The sequence below is a fragment of the Euleptes europaea genome, chromosome 15 (genome assembly GCF_029931775.1).
Source record: "Euleptes europaea isolate rEulEur1 chromosome 15, rEulEur1.hap1, whole genome shotgun sequence".
Lineage (NCBI taxonomy): Eukaryota > Metazoa > Chordata > Lepidosauria > Squamata > Sphaerodactylidae > Euleptes > Euleptes europaea.
In genome coordinates, this window is record NC_079326.1 from 43,525,524 (window position 1) to 43,542,178 (window position 16,655).

General features: G+C 42.1%; 1 protein-coding gene across 2 annotated transcripts in view; it reads right to left on the reverse strand.

Moving 5' to 3' along the window:
- Positions 1-16,655, reverse strand: part of SESTD1 (SEC14 and spectrin domain containing 1) — a 69,444-nt gene that overhangs the window by 10,781 nt on the left and 42,008 nt on the right. Inside the window, exons 8-12 of one of the 2 annotated variants that reach the window (XM_056861381.1) lie at positions 15,846-15,943; positions 14,086-14,141; positions 11,853-12,055; positions 6,168-6,290; positions 465-659 (exon numbers count right to left, since the gene is read on the reverse strand). In XM_056861381.1, the coding sequence (XP_056717359.1) occupies positions 465-659; positions 6,168-6,290; positions 11,853-12,055; positions 14,086-14,141; positions 15,846-15,943 (675 nt within the window). Of the gene's footprint in view, positions 1-464; positions 660-6,167; positions 6,291-11,843; positions 12,056-14,085; positions 14,142-15,845; positions 15,944-16,655 lie in introns of both variants that reach the window. The other variant, XM_056861380.1, reaches the window with a different exon arrangement.

Here is a 16,655-nt window from a genome sequence, read left to right on the forward strand (position 1 = left end):
TTATAGTTGGTGCTTCCTCAAACGAAGATAGCTATCTTTAGAATAAACAACTATGAGCCATCTCCATTATTGAAAGAACCCCTCTGAATTGTTGTCCACCAGCAGTTATAACAGCAAAGCAACAGCCTACAACAAATAAGACCATAAATATTGGAAGAAGAGTTGGTTTTTATATGCCGACTTCCTCTACCACTTAAGGAAGAATCAACCGCCTTCCCTTCTCCTCCCCACAACAGAAGCCCTGCGAGGTAGGTGAGGCTGAGAGAGTGTGACTAGCCCAAGGTCACCCAGCTGGCTTCGTGTTTAGGAGTGGGGGGAAAAATCCAGCTCACCAGATTAGCCTCCACAGCTCATGTGGAGGAGTGGGGAATCAAACCCGGTTCTCCAGATCGGACTCCAACGCTCCAAACCACTGCTCTTAACCACTACACCACACTGGCTTTTGGGAATAAACCCACACTTACATCCTGGGCGACCCCGTGGAATTCAAGTGCTGCTTGTAACAGATTCTGCCTAAACTCCAGTTGACTGGCTTGCCGGTAGCAGACATCGCTCAGCTGCTGTTGTAAGGCCTTCAGCTCTACAAGGTCTTCTTCATCCCCGGCATTCAACAGTGCCGCAATCTGCTGATTAAGTTCCACATACACTGCAAACCACTCCTGAAAACCAACATAGCCGAGAGAGAAAGAATACAACCATGTAATTACCACATTTTGAGGCAACATCCGATCTGTTAACAAACGAAGCAAAATTTAGGTTCATTCTAGCACTGTGTGTGTTAGAATAATAGAAACATAGTTGGAAGGAACCACCAGGGTCATCTAGTCCAACCCCCCTGCACAACGCAGGAAATTTACAACTACCTTCCACCACACCCCCAGTGACCCCTACTCCATACCCAGAAGACAGCCAAGATGCCCTCCCTCTCATGATCTGCCTAAGGTCATAGAATCAGCATTGCTGACAGATGGCCATCTAGCCTCTGCTTAAGAACCTCCAGGGAAGGAGAGCCCACCACCTCCCAAGGAAGCCTGTTCCACTGGGGAATCGCTCTAACTGTTGGAAAGTTCTTCCTAATGTCTAGATGGAAACTCTTTTGATTTAATTTCAGCCCATTGGTTCTCCAGATCGGACTCCACCGCCTTAAGTGCCATCAAGTTGACCCTATGGATCAATGTCCTCCAAATTGTCCTATCTTTGGCAGCCTTGTTCAGATCCTGCAAATTGAGGGCTGTGGCTTCCTTTATAGAGTCCATCCATCTTTTGTTGGGTCTTCCTCTTTTCCTGCTGCCCTCAACTTTTCCCAGCATGATTGCCTTTTCCAGTGGCTCTTGTCTTCTCATGTGACCAAAGTACGATAGCCTCAGTATAGTCATTTTAACTTCTAGGGTCAGTTCAGGCTTGATTTGATCGATAACCCACTGATTTGTTTTTTTGGCAGTCCACGGTATCCGTAACACTCGCCTCCAACACCACATTTCAGAGGAATCTACTTTCTTCCTATCAGCTTTCTTCAAAGTCCAGCTTTCACACCCATACATAGTAATAGGGAATACGATGGCATGAATTAACTTAATCTTGGTGGCCAGCGTCACATCCTTACACTTCAGAATCTTTTCTAGCATTACACGTGCTTAAATATAACTTCTGTTTAATAATGCATATGGTCAAGAGTACACAGAAATGCCTGGTTTCTTTAAAACAAGGGAGTCGCACTTAACCTGTAAATGTTGTTAATTGAGTGGTCTTCTGCGCAGGCACACCTGGGAACTGCAGAGAAGCCATGAAGGTGAAAAAATGTTGATGACCCAGCCTTTATTTCAACACAACAAGTTAGTTTTATTATTAATTCAGTCTCCGAAGATGGTGGGACCTTCATTGGAACCTTTCTTGCTCTTCTGAACCAACGTCCAGCTTTTTCTCTATCTGCCTTATGTGGCCCCTTTCACTTCTCTGTATCATAATAGAACATGTTCTCCTGCAATGTCCCTTCTACAACGATATAAGATCGCAGTACATTCTCCCCGTATTGTCATCCTTTCCTGGGAGATCTGAAGAAGCTGAAGTTTCCCTTCTCTTAGCAGACTCCACTCGGGAGATAACCACTCAAGTAGCCAAATTTTGCCTCTGGTCTTGGATTCGTAAACGGCTGATTGAAAACCTTTCCGCAAAGAAGATCTTTCCTCCTCTTCTTCAAATCATCCTTCCCAGAACCATCAACTTTTTATTATTTTAACCTAACTTTGATTTTTATTCAGAGCTGCTATTGTATCGAAATAAAGTTTGTTTGATTGATTGACTGTATCATAATATCAAACCCCTAATTATATCCATTTTACACATTCTAAATTGATAATTTTTGCTTGTTTCGTTGATTGCCTTGCCTTCTCCCAGCATTCTTCTTTCCCATTAAATCAAACACAAAACTTAAAGTATTTCACATCTGCAGCTTCACAAAATTTTTACATCGTTTCTTTTTTAGTGGTGTCGGGATTGCACAACAGTTGCCTTATGCATTTATTATTAACAGAGACATGCTGTAAGGGCAACATGCTGTGAATTCAGCTCAAAAGCAAGCTGGAGATGCAACAGAGATCAAGGGCAGGTTTAGATTGTAAATGATGTGGGAGTCCCGCAACTACTGCTCGATCTATCTATGTGCACAGCAATGTTTGAAAGGAAACTTATTGGCTGGAGGTGGGGGAAGGGGAAAATGCAAAGTCATGTGAACTTTTCGAAGCATGTGCCTTTGCAAGAAATCACCAAGTGCTCATCAAGCAGAAGCGCCTCTGCACAGTGCATCTGAAGCTGCTCTTCTTGCTGAACACACCACTCATAAGAAACATAAGAACATAAGAAAGGCCATGCTGGATCAGACCAAGATCCATCAAGTCCAGCAGTCTGTTCACAGAGTGGCCAACCAGGTGCCTCTAGGAAGCTCACAAACAAGACGAGTGCAGCAGCACCATCCTGCCTGTGTTCCTCAGCACCTAAGATAATAGGCATGCTCCTCTGATCCTGGAGAGAATAGGTATGCATCATGACTAGCATCCATTTTGACTAGTAGCCATGAATAGCCCTCTCCTCCATGAACATGTCTACTCCCTTCTTGAAGCCTTCCAAGTTGGCAGCCATCACCACATCCTGGGGCAGGGAGTTCCACAATTTAACTCTTTTGCCCAAGGTGGAATATCAAGGCCCTACGTGCTCTCAATCCATTAGGTTGCACTAGATCTCAAGACCTCTAGGATTTTTGAGTTGCACTTTAAAGACAGAGCTATGCTGCTAGCCTGAGTGAGAAGGCTCTGTACCTTGATCCTCTTTCAATTGAGCAGTACCATTTTGTCACTTCCTAGGCTCTGTTAGTCCTAGGCTGACTGGGTTGCCTGACATGGTAGGAAACCTCCTGCTCTTGAAAAAGAATCAAAGGGTGTGTACGTGACACTGCTCGTGCAGCAACATCAATTCCGGTCACCATGTCTCATTGATTTAAAAGCTAATTACTTTTAACACTGTTTACTAAAAAAGGATTCTGATCCATGGTGCCCGTGGGCACCTTTCCCGGTGCCCATCGAGTTTTTTAGAAAGTGGGTGGGACCAGGTGTGTGGGGGTGCTTGTCCAGCAGGGCTTCTGATTGGCCTCTGGAGATCTGACTGGCTGGGCAGATTAAAATAAGATTGTTTCAGCGGCAGCTGCCATCACAGAGCCAGCATGGTGTAGTGGTTAGGAGTGGTGGGCTCTAATCTGGTGAACCGGGTTGGTTTTTCCACTCTTACGCATGACGCCATCTGGGTGACCTTGTGCTAGTCACTGTTCTCTTTGAGCTCTCTCAGCCTCACCTACCTCTGTTGTGGGGAGGGGAAGGGAAGGAGATTGTAAGCCGGTTTGATTCTCCCTTAAGTGGTACAGAAAGTCAGCATATAAAAACCAACTCTTCTTCCTCCTCCTCCTCCTCCTCTTTTTCTTCTTTGGCTGACTTCTTCCCCTCTCTGCTCACATTAGGTTAATTTTTCTGCAAACTTGGGAAATCAAACTCAGTTCTCCAGATCAGAGTCCACCACTCTTAACCACTACACCATACTGGATCTGTGTTGGCAGAATCCCCGCTCTAGGGATTTCCCCAGCTTCTATGGTTTTTACAGTCTCCCCATACTCTGCACCCCAAAAGTTCCCAGGAGTTGTCAGCACAGGGCTTGCGCCCCTAATTACTCCTTTTTCAAACTCCTAGGCTCTCCTGCTTGTATTTTTCAGTGGCAAAACCCCGGAGAAAGCTTACACTTAGCACTCCAATCATTGGCTGAAATTCCTAGAGAGTAAATGGCATCAATACCCCCTTTAAAAATGGGGATGCGTGACTCAGGGCTTTTAAAGATGGTAAAAGGCTGGGTGAGAAAGAGAAGGAAATGAGTCAATGCTAAATGAATACCTAAGCTATTTTGCAGAAGCAGTGGAATAAATGACATCTGCAGTACGACTACCGCCTGCAATGAAATCAGAATCGTTTTTAGTAAACACAGTTAAAAGTAATTAGCTTGTAAATCAATGAGACAGCTTATTAAAGAAACACTAGAGTTATTTTTAAAGATTTTTATGTTTATAAGGCAGTAACTTCTAATCGTTGCCTCGCACAACCTTGGTGTCAATTCCTCAAATTCAGTGGCAAGAGACAGACAGACAGACAGTCACATAATGCTTTATTTACCAAAGAAATCTTTTCCAAGTGATTAAAAATTCATGAGGTTCCAGAGTCACCCACGGGTGATTCCCCTTATTTTACTATAAATTCATAATGTGAAAGGTATGACTGGATCTGTTTGTAGCTTTTTTTAAAAAAAATTCCTTCTTCCTTTTAAATATGGGGTTTGATCCTACAGAACAGCGAACAGAGTGAGTTTTGGGGGAAAACCTCTGCCCTTTCCTACTGCGATTCACTGTAGTCCCCCCTTCCCCGCAACTCCTGAGGCTCTGAGGTACCTTGGGAACAATACGAGAGGTGAGCGAAGGGCCTAGCTTGTATGAAGACAGGGAATCACAGGTATAGCCTGCTGTATCTTATTTACTGAAAAACTGGGCAGGGAATCTGGCCAGCAGGAAGAAGGGAAGACGACAACCTGGCCAAGAGTGAGGGAAACCCTATCTAACTCTGAGGCAACAGAGTTCCCCTCAAGCCTCAACCATGGGATGTTTACCCTCAGATCTGACACAATCCCAATTCAAACAGTAAGTGCAAATACCAAGTGCTAAGAAGAAGCATTTGAGAGAAAGCACAGACACCCTGTAAAGGTAAAAGTAGCCCCCTGTGCAAGCACCGGGTCATTCCTGACCCATAGGGTGACATCACATCCCAACATTTACTAGTTAGACTACGTTTACGGGGTGGTTTGCCATTGCCTTCCCCAGTCATCTTTACCCCCAGCAAACTGGGTACTTGTTTTACTGACCTCGAAAGGGTGGAAGGCTGAGTCAACCTTGAGTGGGCTACCTGAAACCAACTCCCGTCGGGATTGAACTCAGGTTGTGAGCAGAGCTTTTGACTGCAGAATCCAAATCCCAGCATTACTCAGCAAAAAGCTGTTGTAAAGAAGTGTGACCTGGCACTCACCGTTTGTAGGATTCAACCCACTGATGGCAGGAACATGCTCTGTCTACACTGCAGTGAAATGTAGTGCCATTTGGTGCATGCGGCCCTCTCAATCTTTCTTCCTTCATAAATTGGAGAATTTTCTTACCGATGAATTCTACTTCTATTCATTTGCCAAACTGGGCAATCTCATCTTCATCAACAATACTCGAAATTTACACAGGAACTTACTTAACCAGGGCATGAAAGTAATTACGGTGCTTTCCACCCCTCAAAAAAGAAATGCTCGCTCTAATTTAGTGCTCTTGTTGCATTTTCAATCTCACCAGAAGCGCAAATCATTACTCGTCCATTTTAAAACATCAGTATACTGCCATGACATTAGATTTTAATTACCTTTCATGGAGATCACCAGCATTTATAGACAGCTATTCTGCTGGGTTGTTACAGAAGAATAAGTGCAGTGTTTTATAAGTCATAAATCACTGTCTAAAATTTCACTAGGAAAAATGTCACTGGAAAATGTTGCACATAATTAATTACATATAAGGACAATCATGCTTCCCTGGGAAAATGAAAACTCACACTGTGTTGACTTTCAATTTCTTCATGCTTCTGCTGCAATGCTTGTGAGGCTCTAATTGAATCCCCGATCCCCCATTGGGTTCTAAGCTGTTCTGAACCAGGTCCCTCAAGCCAGTTCACCACCTGTTAAAAAAGAACATAAGAACATAAGAAAAAGCCACGCTGGATCAGACCAAGGTCCATCAAGTCCAGCAGTCTGTTCACACAGTTGCCAACCAGGTGCCACAAACAAGAAGATTGCAGCAGCATTCTCCTGCCTGTGTTCCACAGCACCTAATATAATAGGCATGCTCATCTGGTCCTGGAGAGAATAGGTATGCATCATGACTAGTATTTATGTTGTCTAATAGGCATAAATAGCCCCTATCCACGAACATGTCCACTCCCCTCTTAAAGCCTTCCAAGTTGGCAGCCATCACCACAACCTGGGGCAGGGAGTTCCACAAATGAACTATGTGATGTGTGAAGAAATACTTCCTTTTATCAGTTTTGAATCTCTCACCCTCCAGTTTCAGCAGATGACCCCCGCGTTCTAGTATTATGAGAGAGGCAGAAAAGCATCTCCCTGTCCACTCTCTCCATACCGTGCATAATTTTAAAGACCAAATCAATCAGTAAACTTTACATCACAGCATATAATCAGTATACAAACACAATTTAGGCAGTTTTTAGAAGAATTGTATTTAAATTTCCACAAATGCCATTTAACTTTATTTTTAAAAGCTCATGACGTACATGTTTAATTAGCAATGCTATCTCTATCTCTATCTACACCAGGGGAAGGGGGGGCAAAATGCATTGGAGTAACAATAAAATAAATCTCAGTTCAAAGACAACCACCAGTCCTGGTTGAACATTTTCAAACGCCTTTCTGAAAAAATGTCTGCTTTGTGCACCCTAATAAGGTGTCATTGCATATTAGAAGCAGAGCATGAAAGGTATTTGGCACGTTCACGTTTGTCAATTCATATCTCTATTAGCAGGTGAGATGAAAAGCTCACTTCAGAAAAGAAGAGGAAAAACAGTTTCTACCGAAAGTGGTATTGTTCCCATTTGCAAAATTCCTGTGCCCAAGTTGGCTTAGGAACAAATCTCAGTGTACGGTACAACCACTTCCTGCTTCCTCGTTATGCATTGGGCTATTTACAGGTTATTTAATGTGTTGAACTGCAGGTGGGAGAACAGAGTGAATCGGGCTAGAGCAACATTTTTCTCGGGGTTGGTTGTGGAGTGGTAAAAAGAACAGCAATACATATCCCATAATGATCAACCAATCTGTGTGATAACAGAAAACAACTTCACACTGAGACGTAACAGGGTATGAATGTGTTTAAGACAAAAACAGACAATGATTAACAAAAAGCAGTATTTTATATGTTTTTTGGGGGGATCAGAGAGGGAAAAGGAACAAAACAGCTATCTACAGGAACCCTTTCCAGCAGCTCCCAACATTGTGTATGTTTGTGTGTCAAGTGCTGTCAAGTTGCTTCCAACTCAAGGCGATCCTATGAATTAATGACCTCCAAAATGTCCTATCGTTAACAGCTTTGCTCAGGTCTTGCAAATTGAGGACTTCCTTGACTGAGTCAATCCATCTCATGTTGGGTCTTCCTCTTTCCCAGCTGCCTTCAACTTTTCCAGTGACTCCTGTCTTCTCATAATTTGACCAAAGTACGATAGCCTTAGTTTGGTAATTTCAGCTTCTTCGGAGAGTTTGAGCTGGATTTGATCTAGAACCCACTCGTTTGTCTTTTTGGCGGTCCATGGCAACTGTAGTATTTCCATGGTATCTCCTCCTACACCACATTTCAAATGAGTCAACCTTCTTCAAGAGAGCTTTTTTCACTGTCCAAATTTCACATCCATACAGAGTAATGGGGAATACTATGTTATGAGTGCTCCCTATAATGCAATCTGAAAAGTTTCAATAACTGGATGGGAAAATGTCCAAACCCCTTGTACTTACATAGAATTAGCTATGCAGAGCTCCACATTTAACTGCTGCCTAGACAGCACACCCTAGGGAGATTGTTTGCAGGTATTTTCAAAGTGTTATCCCTCAGCTAGAGGCTACATACCAAATTCCTCAGTGGTTCTTAAACATTCAAGCCACGTTAAGTCTTGAATCTGATTCACTCTGTGCTTTTTGTAGTCTGTTATGGACAGCTGAATACGAAAAACACACATGCAGCAGCAGGCCGTCAACTATGAATGGCACAAGCATGTTTTAAAATGGTTCGGTTTCTTCACATAATAACATGGGAGTCAGGGGCCTTGGTCCTTTATCAGTAGCCCTTGCTTTATACTGTAGACAAATAGCCCACTGACATGTGCACGCACCATTCAGATTCGAGATGCCGTTTCCAACCTGAACATCCATACCTGCATACAAAAAAAAATTAAGACAACGAATACAGTCAACACAACACAAGCCTTTATTGGCATATAAAAAGGAGGAACATACATATGGATAAAACAGAGTACAATAAATAAAATTGGATGAAACCATCCCAAATCAGCCATTAAGGAAAGCTACAAACCATCTTCAAATACTTGAAGGGCTGTTATATAGAGGAGAGTGCAGAGTTGTTTTCTGTTGCCCCAGAAGGTGAGACCAGAACCAACGGGTTGAAATTAAATCAAAAGAGTTTCGGTCTAGACATTAGGAAGAATTTTGTAACAGTTAGAGCAGTTCCTCAGTGGAACAGGCTTCCTCGGGAGGTGGTAAGCTCTCCTTCCACGGAGATTTTTAAGAACAGGTTAGATGGCCGTCAGCAATGCTGATTCTGTGACCTTAGGCAGATGATGAGACAGAAGGCATCTTGGCCATCTTCTGGTCACTAGGGGTGTGGGGGTGGGTGGGAGGTAGTTGTGAATTTTCTGCATTGTGCAGGGGGTAGGACTACATGATCCTGGTGGTCCCTTCCAATTCTATGATTCACAATACCTGATTACTAACTGTAAGAACCTTGCAACTGATTCAATTATTTTTGGGTTTTGTGTGGTCATAAGACAGGATGTCCTGATTTCATCAGAGAGCTATTCCCTGTTTACAAACAGAGGGTCAATGAATTGGGATTGGCTACAAGCATAAAAGCACCAATTAAAAAGGACACGCACAAGGGATTCAATGTCACCATTCCCGCAAGGGAAACTCTGTCCGCAAATGGACTAATATAGTCCTTATCACATATACACCTGGAAAGAGCTGAGCAATTAGGACTTGGCTGACTGGCATCTGATTTGTGGTAAACGACAAAGCAAAAAGCAGCATGCGCTGGGAGAAAGAAACTCCCACTGCAGTAGTTATGATTTTGTTTCATCCAAATGGGTACAGCAAGTCGTCTCTTGGTATCTACCTACATCACAGGTGCCTTTTGTTCCTTTCCCCCCTTCATCACGCCATTCCTGCTGCATGTGGGCAGCTAGCTTGAAAATATGTTTGTTTTTTTGATCAATCGGGGTCCCCTTGGTCCTTTTTTTTAAAAACTCTAAAAGAAGTCACGGAGGTTTTCTCTCCCGACGGTATTTAGAAATCTTCGGCAGGTACCTTTTAAATTGATTTAAACTAAATAAAAACACAGATGAATGCACAATTTCATCGCTTGCCAAGGTTCAATTCATTTATTATGCAGCATCGGTAACAGAGACAGCACAAATGGACGACAATTTCTAATCAGAATGATGCAAATTGAGGTTGATGCCCCAGTAAACAAGTCTATTTAAATGCATTAATAATGGCAGTCTGCCAAACTAGGTTATAAACTTCATTCCAGTCAGCTCATCTTTGCTTAGATCGTTTGAATACTCAAGTTACCACCAAGGGGGGGGGGTCGATATAGTTTTTGACTGATGCACTTTTTAATTTCTCTTTGTTCTGAGCCAAAATCATCATCTTCTTTTTTGTAACAATGGCCTGATTTTCTTTTTTCCATTTTTTTAATTGCAGGCAGTTATACAGATTTATATTTTCATGGCTAAAAGCAGAAGCAAGAGTTAACCGTTGCATTTAAATACATCTAAAACACTGTGGGGGGGAAATCATTTGAGTTCTTGGTTTGTAATTTCAGGACCTGAAGACCACATATAACAACTCCTTGCTTCCAATCTATCCAGCAAAGCTGCTAATATATACATATATATTATATATATACACACACATCTAATTTCATAAAATAAACCTGGGAAAGAAATGCTGTGATTCTGTTTCTTCTATTATCTCTACTGAGACAATGTCTACAAGAGTGATGAAAGCACCAATTACATGCTGCTTTTCAAAGCATCAATCCCATCTTTTATGACCTTTTAGCACACAATTCATTAAAGGGATTTTTATTCATTCCGGCGAGCACTAGATTTGTACTACTATTGTTGCTACAGATCTTAATAACTGGATATTATAACCTATTTTAAATGTCAGACAGGCACTCACAAGACAAATAATAACTTACCTTCAATATCTTATACAAATCTACCTTTGTTTTAAAATTAAACAGGAGTTCTGTTGGACCACAAAGACTTGTATGTTTTTATTCTACCATAAGCCTTTGTGAACTTGGACCTGCTTCCCTAGATGCATGTAAGAGGTCTTATTAGGCAGACAACGATACAGAGAGACAGGTGAGATTATGAAGGGGGGAAAAAGATGTGAATAGCAGAGTCAAAGGGCCATGAAATACAGGGAGAACAAGGTGAGGTGTAATTACATAAAATTCAAATGTAGTTAAGAATAAAGTACAGAGACAATTTAGAACAGCAGTAACGGGTAGTGCAACAGCTCTTGTTTTGCTAAGCTAGCTAATACCAGTAATGGCCAAGGAATCCCAAGGCACTGGGAGATGGTATCCCACTTCCTTTGATTTACAATCTTGAGGGATTTTGGGTTCATTTTTTAAAAAATTGGTAACTGATTGCAAAATCTAGCAGAAATGGACCAATGCTTTGGGTACAATCAAAGCTCCCCTATGCTAAAGAAGCTTGAAACTGTTCCACGGTTCTCAAACCACATACAGGAAGGGTAATATTGTCTGTTGTTCCCAGCTGCAGATGGTCTGTTTATTCAAACAACAACAGACATCTGGCAGTTCAGGAGACGCAAGAGTATAAATCCTATCCCGTGATTTGGATAATGGAAAAAGTCTCCGTAAAAAAAATATATTAGACCACACACGAGTCGCTAAATACTTTTATTCTACTGAATGGCAATATCCTTATCTGAATTATGACTACATTTTGCTGGATTAAGAAGAGTTGGTTTTTATATGCTGACTTTCTCTACCACTTAAGGGAGACTCCAACCTTCCCTTCCCCTCCCCACAACAGATACCCTGTGAGGTAGATGTGAGATCTGTGACTAGCCCAAGGTCACCCAGCTGACTTTGTGTGTAGAAGTAGGGAAACAAATCCAGTTCACCAGATTAGCGTCCGCCGCTCATGTGGAGGAGCGGGCAATCAAACCCTGTTCTCCAGATCAGAGTCCACGGCTCCAAACCACCACTCTTAACCACTACACCATGCTGGCTGCTTCATACATTGAGCGCTCTTTCTCTCTCTACTTGCTTTGACTCATTGGCTGATATTTATACAAAAGAAGTGCAGAAGGGCAAGAGAGCTGCTTAGACCACCCTTGTCCCATTACAGGTAAGTAAAAGTAACCAAGTGGAGCTTGGCACATACCTGCATTACCTTCTGTTGAATCTCCTCCAGCTGAGTCCGCTTGCTGCGCTGCCTGCACACCTCCTGGTAACGAGTGTATTGTTCTCGGAGAGAATCCAGCAGTTTCATGACTTGAGGCTGAGCAAGCAGCTCATCGTCCATAGGAGACCAGGAAACCCCTCCATCTGAACCGTTAAAGCGGCGCTGTTGCAATTCAGATAACAACTCGTGGCCTGTGATGATATAAAAGAATTGATTTTATTGAAATTAACATCCAAGTGACTCAGACTATTATTACTATTACTAACATTATTATTATTGTTGTAATAATAATAATAATAATAATAAAGCGGTTCCTCACTTTGGAACAGGCTTCCTCAGGAGGTGATAAGTGCTCCTTCCATGGAGGTTTTTAAGAAGAGGTTAGATGGCCACCTGTCAGCAATGCTGATTCTGTGACCTTAGGCAGATGATGAGAGGGAGGGCACCTTGGCTATCTTCTGGTCACTGGGTGTGTGTGTGTGGGGGGGGGGGGAGGTAGTTGTGAATTTCCTGCATTGTGCAGGAGGTTGTACTAGATGACCCTGGTGGTCCCTTCCAACTCTATGATTCTATACTTATAGTCCTCCCTCCCCAGCCAAGGCCAGGCTTCGGAGTGTGTGTGTGTGTATGTAACATCATTTAAAATACATTGATAATAATAAACAACGAACAATAACATTGACAATAAATTCTAAGTTTTAAAACAGTAAAATCCCAGTTAAAATAGCCCTCAACTCAAAACTCAAGATGGAGCCCAATTTCACGCATATTGCCCGAGACAAGTGGCAGGTTGCCCCTCCAGCTGACATACAACATGGCATAGAAAGGAGGGGGGAGTAGAGAGGCCAGCAAAGTTGTTACCCGCAGCTGTGGCACAGCCAAGTTAAAAAATGAGTGACAGGCTGCAAAATCTCGAGACAGGCAATAAAACTGAGGAACACGCTTCACACTGTGTCTTGAGATCAGTCCGTTCCAGTTCCTATGCAAATTTGTGTTGGTGTAATGGTCACAGCATGACATGGAGACAGCTGAATCCATCATCAGTGACGTCACAGACTCTTCCCAATGGGATAGTGAGCAATTTCACTCCATCTCACCCAATGCCTCTCCTTATTACAGTTCCCATCCCACATGTCTTTTCTCCATGCAGGTCCCATGACCTCCAGAACAGATTTCTTGGCAATCAAAGGGGAACTCCATAATCCCATTTCCACCAGTGGAAAAACTGGCTGGATCCAACCCAATACCCTGCGCTACAGCACTCCAAATCTCAATGGGCTGGATCCCAAGCATTATTAATGGGGTGAAGCTGTCAGAGCACGGTTCTGCTGCCTCCCCTCCCTAGATGGAGCTCTCTGAGTCCTTGAGATTTGGCTCCCACTGGTCAAGGGACCTTCAGGAACATCACAGGAGATAAAGTGGAGGTCTGCAGAGAAATATTGCCCCTCCCATCCTTCATCAATGGTAGCACCACCCCACCAGATTAACTGCCACTATGCTGATAGAATGACTGTGTTGGATCCAACCCAATGCATCCAAAAGTTAAGGGGAAAACTATATTTTGCAGAATATATACACTGGGCACCATCTGACAAAACTAAATGCTAGTGATGTCCCATGTGTAGCTTTCCCATTGAAATCCACGTGATCTGAGCATGTTTAATTTGAGCAGGGTTGCACCCATTGTGTTTGGGGAGCTGCGAACATGTGAGGAACTATTTCAGGATACTGAGCAACAAATGAGGGGAAAGCTGACTATTTCTTGAGCTAGAAACCAAATGGGAAGGCCACATTCTACATACTGTTTCAACTTCATAATAAACTCTTTAAGTTAGCATCTTGCCAAGCCTAACACTGTCCATTATCCTTCTTGCTTAAATTCTTAATTGCCTCCTTGGCATTCTCAGGAGGTTGATTAGCAATTCCTGCAGAAAGGGAGATTGATGCTTTATTTCTGTATAGTTGCTATTCCCAGAAATAAGATGAGGCGGCCTGTTCGAATGGCAGTGGATGGGAAATACTATTTTAAGACGACATGAATGAATACCTTCTTAATAGGCATTATTTTGTTGTAAATGAATGGTCGACTGTAAGAATTTTAGTTAGCTCAGAAGCCCAGAAGTCAGACAAACTGCACACATCACCCACTGTCTTATCAAGACATAAATCAATAAAAATGAGAATAATAATGCCACAGCTGTCCTCATTCAGCTTACCATACCTGTCTGTAGAACTGTCTCAGGATCAACAGACGGAAGAAAATTTAAGTCTATAGTCCTTGAAATAAAAAGATAGGTTACTGTTAATTGCCTGCTTAAGAACAAAAACAAAAAGGAAAAACCCCAAAAACTAAAATCACAACAATAGCTAGAAGCTGTTGTAACCATGTACTGGTTACCACCTCCAGTTTTAGTTACAGAACACCCAACGAGTAGAAGCTGCCACCAGCCTCCCATCTCCACCCTTCTAGTCAAGGCCAGGAAGCTACTCCCTGACTTCCTGGGTATTTTACGAACTTTTGCAAGGGTAACCTCAATCAACTTTTACAAGGTTAATCTCAATCAAAATTGAACTGGTGATTAGCAAACTGAAATAAGGTACTTGAATTCAGGCTTGGCGCCTTCACAAGTAAGAGCACCATACACCAAACTGTAGGGATTTCCAAAAGTTTATTTTACAACATAACTAAAAAGTCAAAATTTACTTTGGCACAGTGTAGAGATTTAAAGCAAGAAAGCTAGACATAAGAACTAACCTATACATTTAATTCAGGACACATTGGCAATCGTTAGCGCAGCACAAAAATTAGTTACCAAAGTTCATAGCATCAAGCTGCATAACAGGTTCTGGCTTTTTACGTACTTTTGCATGGCTAGTGTTTTTCCTTTTGAGCTATGAATGCCAAAGATATTTGTGTTGAAACAGGGTACCATCTTTGAAAAGGTTCAAATAAATGTCTGACATTTTCAAAATATCGACAAAATTGTATTAGCAGTTGGAACATCTGACATTTTTTTTGCCTATCTCCTTTTCAGCTATTTATCCAATGAGATAAATAGCTGACCTTGTAAAAAAGATTACATATACCCAATTCGGGGCACATCTGTTTAGTTCAGTTTAGACTGAGTCGGAGCACTGGTCTACCAAGGTCAGTACTGCCCAGCTTTCCAGAGTCTCAAGGAAGGTCTTTCAAATCACCTACTACCTGACGAACAGAGACGCTGGAGATTGAACCTGGGAACTTCTGCATGCAAAGCAAACACTCTACCACTGAGCTATGCCCCATCCTAAATAACTAGTCATATTAAATACTAGAGTTCAGTGTGAAACTGAGCTTTGATCCAGCACTACGATGTACGATCTACACTGATAATACATCGGAACTTTAGTAAGCTTGGAGTCACCCACTGTAGAAACTATGTGTGTTTAAAGTGCCATCAAGTTGCAGCCGACTTATGGCGACCCAGTAGGGTTTTCAAGGCAAGAGACTAACAAGAGGTGGTTTGCCATTGCTTTCCTCAGCATAGTGACTCTGGTATTCCTTGGTGGTCTCCCATCCAAATAAAGGCCAGAACTGACCCTGCTTAGCTTTTGAGATCTGATAAGATCAGGCTAGCCTGGGGCTATCCAGATCAGGGCTGTAGAAGCAATACAGACTATGAAAAGGAGCACGGTTTTCCTGCTTCATCATAACAAAAGGTATTGTGAAAGTAAATGTCCACTTCAACTGACTAAAAATGCAGGGGCTGGGTTCCCCCCTTTCAAAACTGAACAAAATCACTGCCACTTAGAAGATGTAATCTCAACTCAAGTTGTAGTTCAACTTAAGAGACAGCACATTTGTGGTACCCAAGTTATCATACATCCAGAATATTTCACTGCAGCGCTCTTGAAAAAAACACTCGAACCACCCCAACAGGGCCTTCAGCAAAACACTTTTGGATTTAACTAATTACCAATAAAAATAAGAAACAGGATTACCTCTCTTTCTCCTGTTGGTTTCCTTTATCACTTCCACTGTTGATTAAGGCAAGCTCATCCAGTAAGGATGTTGATTCTTTTGTAAACTTTTCAAATGCCTATTATAAAATATTTATAGTGACTACTACTGAGATTGCAAACATTAATCTATAACATTTCGAGTCATCTGAAATTAATAGCATAGCATAATCACACTACCACAGTGATCTAATGCGCTCTAAAATGTGTCGTAGTGGTGTACGGTGTCAAACAGTTCACCAAAGGCATGCAAATTTAACAGCAAACCCCTTACATTTCAGAGAAGTGGCTTTTAAACAACTCCAATGTAAGAAATGACAGCTATTACTGAAATCTGTCTAATCCTCTCATGTCTAAAAACCACCTGCTAAAGATAAAAGAAGGCTGAACATTCATTCATTTGACCATTTGAACAGTACTAACATTTTCTATTTGTTTCTACAGAGGGCTGTAATGTATCCCTCTCAACTGCTGGAAAGAACATATGTTTTTTAGCCAAAGATGTGGAATGGCGGCGACTTAATACATCGCACTACAGCTTGCAAACTTCGCTCTTGTAATTTCTTCCCCTACCAAAACATTTACTATTGATTGATGTTAAGCCCAATACTCAGATTGCCGCAACCTTGCAGAGCCCATCTGAAACAGTTCCATGTAACATGAGTCAGTGGCAAGATTTATTTCAGTCCTTATATCCCTCAAACATTAGATTTTAAATTACGCTGCTCAAGATCAATGAATCAAGGAGTTTCTAAGGGATAAAGGAAAGGTAGCATGAGTCACCATGCGGTA